The sequence below is a fragment of the Montipora foliosa genome, chromosome 1, assembly GCF_036669935.1.
Source record: "Montipora foliosa isolate CH-2021 chromosome 1, ASM3666993v2, whole genome shotgun sequence".
In the NCBI taxonomy this organism is placed as follows: Eukaryota; Metazoa; Cnidaria; class Anthozoa; order Scleractinia; family Acroporidae; genus Montipora; species Montipora foliosa.
Window position 1 is genome coordinate 7741635 of NC_090869.1, and position 12500 is coordinate 7754134.

The following is a 12500-nucleotide window of genomic DNA, read 5'->3' on the forward strand; positions in this document are numbered from 1 at the left end:
ATATTTCACAAAATCTTCGTCTGTTGATCGTAACTGCGTTGTACCCCGGTTTAAGTTCCTCGTTTGTATGATGTGAAACAGAGATCTAGTCAATATATATAGTATAGTTTATTACTCGTCTTCATAAAAAGGTTACTTTCATTGTACTACTATCAAGTTACATAGTGGAGTAATTTAGGTGAAACGAAGGGACAATTTTTTTTTGGCATTAAGTCCCTATTTGACATAGGCAACATGAACGAAACGTTGGTATGACCATTTCTCAGATCATTTTACAATTCCCTAAGTATATCGAGGCTTGAACATTTAAAAGTACTTCCACTTTCTGCATCCTAACCTTTTTATTTTAAATTATGCATTTCACTCGTAGTTGTCTGTCACGTCACATTTCTTGACTGAAGACGTCATAACGCTTGTTTTTGAGATTGGGGGAACGTTTACCCTAAAACATTCCGACAAAGTTTTGCTTGAAACTGCTTAAAACTACCATTAACGTATAATTATACCTATCAATGTGATATCGTTCATTTTTATTGTGACCTCTATGTGATTTGACCTTTTTTTTTCTTTTAATTTTGATTTACCGTTGCCATTAAGATGGGCATATGATTAAAAGGCAGAGTGATAAAGCCTCGGTAGGAGTACTACAGCAAGGTATCTTGATATAAGATGACTTTTCCATCCTCTTTTCCGATAAAATATTTCAATTGTTTTTATCCGTTAAAAATCACGTGACACATTTCAGATGAAAGAGGGAGTAGAAAGCAAAGTATGCAGATTTCAAGTTTACGTCGGTTGGATAAATGTTTCCTCGTAAAACAAAAATATGCCAACTTATTCGCTTGGTCAGCCCTTAACACACAGAAGCGTTATTTAGCTTCTGGCCCGGGAACGGTACTTTAGGAATTTCTGGGTGGGGGGTGTGCCGCTAGGACCTTAGAACCCTTAGCCTAAACCAGAGCTAGTTCAGGTGAATTTTGCTACCCCGTACAAGAGTAAACTCCCCAAACCCTCCCTATCCTAGAGTAACTGCTTTTCAGAAACTACTGAGGTCACTAGCACAGTCTAGCCAAAGCAAAACCTATACCACAATCGTTTCTCTCTCAAAAAATGATCTATTTATACTTGAAGGCGTTAGTTTCTAAAGAAACTGTGGTGCTGTTTCGGTGGAGAAGTAGTATACAAAAATTTGGTTTTATCAACTTTCCTTAGCCTAGATAAAATCTTCAACCAACTGGTCAGTTCCGTGAAAAATTATATCCAATTCTAGAAACAAACGCTCTGATTTATGTATCCTATCCTAGAGCAAACTGCTTGAAAACCATACCCTTCACAGCGGCACACACCTATATAGCTCATATATGGCAGTACCCCCCTCCTCCTCCTGGGGGGCTTCTGGCCCTCTGATGACGAACATTTTCGACAACATCAACGGTGACAACCCGAATCAAAGGTAACAAATTGAACAAGCGCCAGGAAAGATGCAGTCACAATGCCGCCAACAAGGACATTGGCACGGTATTTAAACTTCAGTTACAGAGGAGTCATAAGGCTCAAGTTTCTGAGCAACAACAACAACAAAAAACGCTGAAATTTCAGCTGCAGTGTCAGCAATGGGCCATTAGGTCTTCTTCTTTGTTTCACATTTGAGCTCTGTGACGGGTGGCGAGAATGACTTTTCGAGAATCCAATTTTTGAATTTCGCTGTGTATTTAGCTGGTACTTGAAAAGCAAAATAACACAAGAAATTCAACTTTCTTGGCGATGTTGTCCCATTTCTAAAAATTCTGTACTTCGAAAATGTGTCGCCGCGTCCCCACATCCCCAAGTTCACACGTCCCCGAGTACCCGAGTCTCCACGTCCCCACGTCCCCACGTCCCCACGTCCCCACGTCCCCACGTCCCCGAGTCCCCACGTCCCCGAGTCCCCACGTCCCCACGTCCCCGAGTCCCCGAGTCCCCGAGTCCCCACGTCCTCACGTCCCCGAGTCCCGGAGTCCCCGCGTCCCCACGTCCCCACGTCCCCGAGTCCCCACGTCCCCACGTCCCCACGTCCCCACGTCCCCGAGTCCCCACGTCCCAAGTCCCACGTCCCCGTCCCACTTTTAGTCTTAGCCCAGTATCTTCACTTCGTCGACTCCAGCAAGGAACCCGCACGTGGCGATGCAAATTACGATAAACTCTTCAAGATTCGCCCGATCCTTTCCATCGTTTTGGATAATATTCAAAACGCATATAAGCCCTCCAAAAATCTGTCCGTAGATGAGGCGATGATTGCTTTTAAAGGACGGCTTTCGTTCCGTCAGTATATGCCCGCAAAGCCAACAAAATATGGAATAAAAGTTTGAATGGCCGCCGATTCCCAAAATGGCTACGTCTGCAATTATGCTGTTTACCTCGGCCAAGAAGGTCAAGCTCGTCTACATGGCCTTGGCTACGACGTAGTTATGAAAATGGCAACACCATTTCTTAACAAATACAGACATATTTTTTTCGACAATTTTTTTACGAGCACAAATTTGATGGAACATTTGCTTGCTATATATATATTATGTATTATTTTATCTTTCATTGTATACATATATTATCGTTTATTATTATATAGATACTGATGAAATACCAGGATTTCTCCTTTTACTAAAAAATCATATCTTCACCGCGCGCAGTGAACGTATCATTTTTATCTTTCACATGTGAGGATATAGCTGTCGTCATGGTAACGAACACGATTAGCCAATAAAACGCGAGCTTCCTCTTCATTGCACGATACTTTTGTGCTTTAATATAATTCTTCTCTACTACATTAACATTTTTATTGCAAATTTTACATTATCATGATTTGTTTTTCATAACTTTCATATCTTGTTTCATGTTACACAACATGCGCGTTTTAGTGGTTGGTGAACACTTTTTCATCATTTCGAAAATGAATAAAACAAGTTGTTTTAAATCTAGACATTTCATCAATATCTATATAATAAACAGAACATTACATGGCCGCTTGGGGATACGAATTTTATCTTCTCGTGCTGAAAGTATCTCTCACTCGTTCGCTTCGCTCACTCGTGAGAGATACTTTCAGCACTCGAAGATAAAATTCGTATCCCCGCGCGGCCATGTAATATCCTCTATTTATATTTCTGCTTATTGGGAAACCTGCTTGTTAGGGAAGTAATTCCTGTTTCGGGTTCTCCCTCATAGCTTGTTTTAATGCTCTTTTGTATTTATCTTGCTATGTGAAATTATTAAAGTTAAAGTTGCTCAAAACACATACGCTTGTGGAACTGTTCGGTGCAACCGGAAAGACTTGCCGCCGTGTTCAAAGAACAAGCTTAAGCAAGGCGAGAGAGTCAGTGCTCAGCGAAACCAACTCGTTTTTACGAAATGGCATGATAAGAGAGATATATCTTTCTTATCAACCAATGTTTTGCCAAGTGAGCCTGCCCGTGTTGTTCAACGACGAAGGAACGGCCGTGATCTCGATATTGAGAAGCCTCGTGTGGCAGACGTTTACACCTCTTACATGGGAGGTGTTGACCGAGCCGATCAACTTCGTTCTTTTTATTTCACGGGTTATTCTAGCCGCAAATGGTACCGCTACATTTTTTGGTTTTTATTTAACCTAGCCGTTTGTAACGCTTTTGTTTTGGAGTCATTTCATCGCACCACTCGCAGTCAGACAAAGCGAGCAATGATCAATTTTAGGCTTGATCTCGCAAAGCAACTGATCAGTGATTTCTCGCAACGACAAAGAAAACGAAGGTCCCAAGAGCCTCAACAACATTCCGTCGCCAGAGAAGCCCATGTTTCTGTCCATGTGGAAGGAAGGAAGCGAAAGTGTGTCCAATGCAGCAAAGCCGGGCGAAGGACGCCCAAAGGTTACAAAGTGGAAACACGCTTCGAGTGCAGTCTGTGTAAAGTTGCACTTTGCCGAACGCCCTGTCACAATTTGTTTCATGACCAGACCGAGTGACTCACTTTTGACTCATTCTTGCGATAAGTTTCCTTTCTATTGATTACACTGTATTTCATATGTAAATTTCTGGTGGAAAGCAACTGGCTGAGAACATTTGGATCACAATTTAAGAAATATGACCAATCGCAATGTGTATAGCAATGGCGGCAAATTTGAATTTTTTTACGTGTCCTCACTTTCGATGTAAATTGCATTGGTATTAAATTGATATGTGTACATACTTATTATAAATCAAGTAAAACAAGTCCTCAGCTTTATTTCTCTGGTCTTTATTTAGCTTTAATTGCCCCCTGAATCTACTGAGCATATATATTTTGATTTGGGTTTGAAATCACCATGGCAGGCTAATTATGTAATAGGAACAGGGAGGTTGGGCCTCATTTGCATATAGTAGTGAAAGGGTTAACTTAGAAATACTATTTCAAAGTTTGGTTCAATAGACCATTTTACAGTTCTGTGCTCAGTTACTTGTCCTTCAAAATAATTAATGAAAGTGAGGCTGGAGTTGACCTTGTTATGATACAGAACTCCCTCCTTTAAGTTAACAAAAACATTGTTCTTGTGCTTATTAGACTAGTTGGAATTTACATCAGAAAAGCAGTGAGGTTTCTATCAAAGCAAATTAGTCAACTCCGGCCCCACATTCATTCATAGGCCAAGTAACTAAGTACACAACTGTAAAATGGTCTATCTATTCCCTTGGATTTCCTTTTGTGAGTGATTAACAATCAGCTTTTTTAAAATTTCCAAATATTTCTTTCATTTTTTGTAACATTGGGTTTGACAAAGAAAGAGAATAATCAGTACAAAATTGATATTATTGAAGAATTACACCTGCAAAACATATTTGAAATACCTATTTTGATGTCAGTCACCTATTTTGATGTCAGTCACCTATTTTGATGTCAGTCACAGTAACCGTGAAGACTGCAGACTGGGTCTAAAATGCAGTCTGAGGCCTATTTTTTACCTACATGTAGTCTGCATTTTAGACCCAGTCTGCAGTCTACGGTCTGTATTTTATACTGACTGGTTTTGATGTCAATGTTTGACATCCTCTTGAAGTAAAGAAGTGAAATTTAAAAAAATGAAAATTAATATGCACTGATAAATCTGCAGCTAGAAGAGACAGAATTTGTTAATCTAAATGCTGGGCTGATAACATGTTAACTAATGGAATGTTAGACTGATATGCTAAATGAGTAGTTTTCCATGAATGGAGTCTGATTGGGTGTTGAGCAAGGCTGTGCTCTTAGAAGAATTACAAGGAGCCCCAAGGTTCTAAACGATGAGATCCAGGGTGTCCAGCACTAAAGCTCATATGTAAAAAGTAACTTTATCTGGTAGCCCAAAGGAAAAAGTTAGTTGCCTTTTAGGCATCCAGGCGCCCTTGCAGTACAGCCCTGTCGAGGCTTGATTTTAGTTGAAAAGCATGTCACAAATCATTTAAGTCCAGTTTTCAATAATTGCATTTTCCAAGTATGGAAAGGTTATTACACAGATTGCCAATCAGATTCCATTCACAGCAAACTATTTACTAATCTTACCAAACCAGTACTAACATTGTATCAAATTGTGTCAAAATTAATTTGTTTCCGAGTTTTAATCCCAAAAATTTAATGTTTACTGAAATGTACTCTTGGATGGTATTGTAGGACACATGAGTATTTCCCGTTTTTGAAAGGTAAATAAATTTTGTGGTCATTGATATTGCCTGTCAATATGTCCCCCTTTTTTTTGCCAATCCTGGTGCTGGAGCACTAGATGCTACACCTCAAGTAATGTACACTCCTCACCTGTTTTCTAAGTTCTTCAACTTCTTCTCTAGCTTTCTGTAATGGTTCTGTTAATCTCTTGTTCTCAGCCATTATCTCATTCAATTGTTTTTCCATTCTCTCTTCCTTCTTTTTCATCTCTTCAACTTGTTCCTGTTAACATCAAGCACACTCAACAGCTAGCTAGGACACACTCATGAACATCCCTCAAAACTAGTGATCATGCTTTTCAGCAATTGGACTAGCTTTCTGGCTATATACTTCTACATTCCTCACTTTTTGATGGCCCATAAATCACACTGATTACTGAGGCCAAAAAGGTAAAAAAATGTGAACACTAACATTATACATTTCAAGTACTTCTAACTTTTGAAGTACTTTTTTACAAAGCACAATGTTTGTTTAATGAATGATGATATTTACAATGCTCCAAACCAAACAGAATAATAAACTAGAAACCAAAATAATTAAATATTTATTTATAAGATGGTCTTACCTTCAGTGAATTGATGAGAGCCAAGTTGTTAAGTGTGATGTCATTGTAATAATTCTTTATGTCACTGAACGCCTTCTCATGATTCTTCATGAGGGTGTTGATTTGACCATTCTTGCGCTAGCGACATGAAAGAACATCAAGCATTTAACTCTGACAAATTAGTGACATGATGGCTGCACAGATTGAGAGTAATATCAAAGGAATCTGTCCCAAATATAAATAAAGTGTATTTAAAAAGTGGAATTTTCTCAATTTGCAGGCATTTTATCCTTGGGTATTAAAAAGCCCTCACAAAACTGAACAAGATAGGGATAGAAAGGGATTTAGAGGACAAGCACAACACCACAGAAGCTGGAGAATCTGTGAAAATGACTCAAAAAACAAAGTGCAGAACAATGCATATTAGTTTAATTGATCCACAGGTGTTAAAACTTGGTTTATATTTCACATGACAAACAAAACATTAAAGCTCATATAAAACCAAACAACATGAAAAAACGCAATCATGACCAACCACATTATTTTGCTTTCATTTGAACGTGGATCATGCAAGGTTACTAAGTGGCATGACCATTTTAGGGGTGAGGCCGGTGAAGAGGCAGCTGAACATTAGTGTTGTATTTCAAGACACAGAGATGACAGATGTCTGTTAAGCTTTACCCCTTGGATAACCAAACCTATCCAGAGTATCTTCAACAATTAGAGTTGGACAAATCCTTTTTAATTTAAACTGGAAGTGCTTACATTATAAGCCCGTAGTCACTAACTTGAACTGTGTTCGTTATACCCAAGATGATAAATAAGCTTATGTTAATTCTCAATTAGTTAGCTCTAAATTTTTGACACAAGTCATGTATATGTTGAGGGCAATTTTTGGAGCTTATTTTGAGGTCATAAAAGGTCAACTTATACTCGGGTAAATACAGTAATAATCATGCTAAATTAATTGTATTTGTTGATATCAAACCTCTTCAATTTCATGAATTTCAGTTTTTCTTCTCAGCTCCAGCTCTTCTCTTAATGCCTTCATTTTCTTGTCATACTTTGACTCAATTTCTGTTAATTTCAAGAAGCCCAAAATTGAGAAAAAAACAGGCAAGAACAATGTGCCTGTCATCTAAAGAAAGGTGGCTCACACCAGTTTCAGCAATTTGGAGGTAATGCCTTATTTATAGACTGAAGGATGAACTCTACAACACTGTTTAAACAACCGCAGTGCAGTCAGGTACCAAATCAAATAGCAATAAATCCCTAACAAGATGTACTTGTTGATGTGACATAATGATAATAGGTCACCATGGAAACAAAAGAGCTATCTAAAAACACCCTATATTTTAGTCTCTAAATGCTTCTATCTTGAAAATGAAATCGGTGAGCCCCAATCTTTATTCCTAAAACATAATTAGCAGGCTTAGATAAATCTCTCTGCAATGTTTAACAAAATTATCCGGAGCAGATTTAGAGCCACCATAAAATTTTCCAGTTGTGAAGGTGGCTATGAATCTACTGCAGAGAACATTTCAACTTTGCAGAGAGCTTGATCTGAACTTGTAAATTGGGGGTCACCAAGTTCGTTTTTGAGATATCAGCATTTAAAGAAAATAAGAGGGCATTTTTACATTGCATGCTCTTTTAATGTGACCTAGCTATCGCATTTACATCAAATTTATTATGGGTGTGTTGTTACTGTACATCATTATTGGTGTTTCTTATGGTACCATAATTTTGCCATTAGATGAAACAGTTGGGTGGATTCAGTCCTTCAAAATGTAATGGATTCTACAGCTTACCCTTGACTTGTCTTTCAAAGTCTTGTCTTAACTTTGTAACATGTTCATCGTGACCCTGATAACAGAAAAGCAGCCAAGATATAACCCAAATTTGAAGATATAGTAGCATTCAACAATAATATTTATTTAATAAAAAGAAGTAGAAAATGAAGAATTGGGCATGGGTAGGACAAGCATGAGCTTAAAGATTAGCCTCAACCATGGGAACCGAGACAATGCCACCCTCTCAAAGTCTGGTAGCACCTCTGACATTTAGCAGAGGGTATAAAGTGCAGGTTGCCGGTCACTGTTTTAGCATAACTGAAACAACCAAAACCTTTACAAAAATGCTAACCTTAGGCTTAAATATTACTTTTTAGGCCTAATGTTGTTTCAGCTGTGGTGAAAGAATGACCTCCAACTCTAACCTGCAACCTGCAGTTTACATCCTCCATCTGGCAAGTGCTAGCAACCCCCCAGCTACCCTAGCTGGGATTACAACAACTGCTACTTCAAGTATATCTAGATGAATATGCAAGACTGTGATAATGACGGTAATGACAAATGAGAGGCTGTCCCCGCTGCTTTCAGTGTCTCGCCATTAGTCAGCTACTCACTTCAGATCTAAGGAATGCAACTGCATAGAGAAAGAAGAGCAGCACAGCATATAGAGAAGGAGGTTGGGAGAGGGGGGTGAAGTGTAGAGAAGAAAAGACAACAGTGTTATAGGCTCAATTACCAGCCGCTGTTTCGGGAAATGAGCCAGCGCTCACTCCTGAAATCACGACTGGATGCGTGAGGTGAGGCATTGTTAATCTCCGCCAATCAGAAACTCACCTGCACAAATCGGTCTGGCATAAATTATATTTTTTGGCTGCGAAGGTATTCTTTGACCCGGCCTGTTCAAGGTTTACAGTGCTTTTAAAGGTAGGAAACATCCAAGATTTCGACAACGAAAAGTGTTAGAGAAGCTGGAGAATGGGGATTGTGTCGTTTTCTACTGCCTGAGTTCGGAAACTTCACTGATTTTCCAGTTGGCGCCAAGGTCAAAACATGGCTTTCAAATCCATTGCTATTGTAATTTCTCCTCAGACTTTGCTAATGTGAGAGCAAGTAAAATTCCTCAAGATCAATTGAAATTACTGCTGAGTTATTGGTGGCAAATTAAAACAAGAGGATCGATGAAGTCCACTGAAAGCTGAGGCAGCTGAAGATTTTGTTGATGATTCGCCGGTTGAATTCAAACTCACATTGATCATTTAACTTCAAACTCAAGCTCGTATCATCCGGAAACTTCACACACACGCTTTAAGCATTGTTATGTAATTAATGTTTATTTCCCCGCAACTATATTCAAATATATTTGAATTTACGTCACAGACACAACCTATTGCTCATGCATCCAGCCGTCTCTTCTCGGGGAGGATACCCGAACTTGAGTGAGCGGTGGATATCGAGCCTAAGAGTGCTACAGTTGTAACTGAGAGTAGAGGCCACTGGAGAGAAAATGATGTACATGTAAGAGAAATGTTTATTTTCATGAAATTCCCATGTCTCCTCTTAAAAGATGAAAGTTACGGTCATCTTGCTGGCACCAAATGTAGCTTGGGAAATTATATCCCAAGAGATAATGCTGACTTTAAAACCGGGGGACAATGGTATGTTACAAGTGCAAGCAATGCTTTTATTCAGTCTCTTTCTTCTGGGCCTTAATACTTTTTTTTAAAAACTGAACTGCAGGTAACTTCAGTCTACAGTGTTTGTCGTAATCTGTGGTGACTGGTAATGAGCAATGGCAGCAAAATGTTGACTGAAGAAGTCCTCATCTTTCCTTTGAGGCTTCCATTTTATGAAAAAGAAAAGTTGGTTTAAGCCAAAGCATGGCAGCAAAAACGCAGCTTGGCTGATAAAAGCAAAAGAATGATCCACAGAAGTCAGTAACTTAATGGCACCTTCTGGTCCACAATCATGATGAGACCTATCTGGATTTTCCTAGGCCTTGAGCTCCCCACCCCTTGAAAACTCCAATTCCCTAAATATTGGGGTCTTGATACATGTACACATGTATTTCTGGAACCACACAACAATAATTTATTATAATAATAACAATAAAGGTAAAAACTGTTGTTACATTTATTTAATATTTAGCAATCATACCTGGCGTTGTAATTTCTGTCAACAGTTTGGACTTACCCTCTTAAGATTCTTCACCACATCTTCATGGGAAAGTTCTTGCTCTTTAAGTTCAACCTATTGTAAACCCAAGAACATACATGTAAAGAAAAATTGTTTATGACTTGCACATGTTTGTCAAAGTAAATTACATTGATCAAATGAGGGATACTGTATGCTGTATACCTTAAGAGATCTTTTGTCTTTTCTCAAGTCCTGCTCATTGTTTTGGTGATCATCTTGTGCAAGCTTCAGTTGAACTGCACCTATAATAAAGTAGCAAACACTTCTTTATCTCTATGTGTATTAATGTGTATACATGTGTATTAAAAAAGTGTATCATTTGTGTCTCTGAAACTTTATTTGCTTCAAAGTGGGATCCAAATTAAATTCAAATGCTGGTCTAAGAATGATGGCACTGTAACCTTCCAGGAAGAAAAGAAGTTAATTGTAAAATTAATGTAAGTAACTCTATGCATGCACACCTGTACAGTAATCAACACTTTTGTGTTATTGACTTACATGTACATGTACACTGTAGCAAGAAATTTAAGTTAATCTTGATTGCCTTACATTATTGATCTCTGTGTGCCTATTCTTAGTGACTGCTTTGCTGGATCTTTCTGAGGAGATTGTTCTCACTATCTTTTAGTAATGTATTGAGAACTGAAGTGAATCACATGAAAGTTACTAAATGTACTTGTCAGGACTAATTTACAACACTGTTTATGAAGTTCACCATCAGTAACTATTAAAAGGAGCTGAAACATGCCCTGCTCAGAATAAAGCTGAAAGCCAAAATATTGAGGACTGTCTGTGTCCCCTATGCTTTGTCAAACTGAGTGGGTTCAGGTCCTTTAACCCTTTGACACCTGAAACACCCTAGGACACCCCCAGTTGACGAGTACATCATCTGGCGTAAGACAGAGTATAATCTGAGTCAAGCCTCACTCCAAGGGGTCAATGGGTTAACATCCCACAATATTTGATTTAAAAGGGCTATGTCACCCACAATGCTCAAAAGGTAGAATGAGTTACATTGCGAACCACCTGAAACTGTTGAACAACATAATAGAAATAGAAGAAAAGTAAAAAGTAAAGAGAAGCATGGATGGACATAAACGGACAAGATTGAAACGGATTGCATTTGGGTTTGATTCCCAGACTCAGTGTCATATGTGGGTTGAGTTTGTTGATTCTCTTCTCTGCACTGAGAGGTTTCTCTGGGTACTCCGGTTCTCCCTCTCCTCAAAAACTAACATTTTATTTGATTTGCGTTAATTAATTGTTAATTTCAGTTTACACGGTGACCCTAACCCCAATTAGTGCTCCAGCACTAGAATGACTAGACACTTAAAAATATAATTTCTTTCCTTTCCTTTTTCCCTCAGACCCTAAGTGTTGGTCTGGTTGTGGTTCAAACATAAACAATAAATATTCTCAAGGCTACAAAAAAAAACCCACACCTTCTTTATCAAGGGTAGGGAATATATGGTTCATTATCATGCTACATTGTATATTTTGGTTAAGTCTTGTTAATGGTTGAAAATGCTTATCTAGTGTAAAGCGTCCCCACTATCCAAACTTACATGAAAATAATCGTGACCTACATGCATAAAATGACATGGCATGATGTGATATATCAATTACTGTACCATACCATTTATATTATGACACAAAAGCATGCACAGTTTAATACTGGAGCTGTCATCCCTGACCATTACTTAAGAAATAGAAAAGATGTACCATGTTTCTATGGAGTTATAGATTGAAACACAAGTGAAAGTTTGGGAGAACGAGTTGACTCCCAAACTTTCACGAGTGTTTCTATAACTTGATAGAAACAGTCAGAGTACATGTTCTCTGTTTCTTTTAGAAAACAATGTGACGAGAAAAAGGAAAACAATTATCAAAATGTAAATTCTCTTTGCTCGTGCCATCACTACGTCAACAGCTCGTGCTTAGTTCTGTGTTTCCATCGAGTTATAGAAACACGATTTTTTAACCAAATTATCAGCGCGCATATTTTCTTAGGACGTAGTTAGTAGAGGTAGACTACCTCTACTAACTATGCTTAGGACTGTTTTCTAAACGTAAATGCCAAATAAAGCGATAGTATGTAAAATTACTATCATTTATCGGTAAGCTATCAGAATCTTCCTTGAATTACACTTACTTTCTGCCTTAAGCTCAGCAATGTTGTTTTGGTGTTCATAAAGCAAGTGTTTCACTTTCTGTTTATAGACTTTAATTTCAACTTGGTGTCGTTCCTCAGCTTCTTCCATTTCACGGTCCTTATTTCGTAGCTCAGC

General features: G+C 38.4%; 1 protein-coding gene across 1 annotated transcript in view; it reads right to left on the bottom strand.

The window, feature by feature from the left end:
- LOC137969476 (dynein regulatory complex subunit 4-like) overlaps positions 1-12500 on the bottom strand; it is a 23093-nt gene that overhangs the window by 9546 nt on the left and 1047 nt on the right. Inside the window, exons 2-8 of the mRNA XM_068815770.1 lie at positions 12365-12500; positions 10375-10454; positions 10210-10266; positions 8038-8092; positions 7215-7303; positions 6248-6364; positions 5773-5904 (exon numbers count right to left, since the gene is read on the bottom strand). The exon at positions 12365-12500 is cut by the window's right edge and continues 240 nt beyond it. Coding sequence (XP_068671871.1) covers positions 5773-5904; positions 6248-6364; positions 7215-7303; positions 8038-8092; positions 10210-10266; positions 10375-10454; positions 12365-12500 — 666 coding nt within the window. The remainder of the gene's footprint in view (positions 1-5772; positions 5905-6247; positions 6365-7214; positions 7304-8037; positions 8093-10209; positions 10267-10374; positions 10455-12364) is intronic.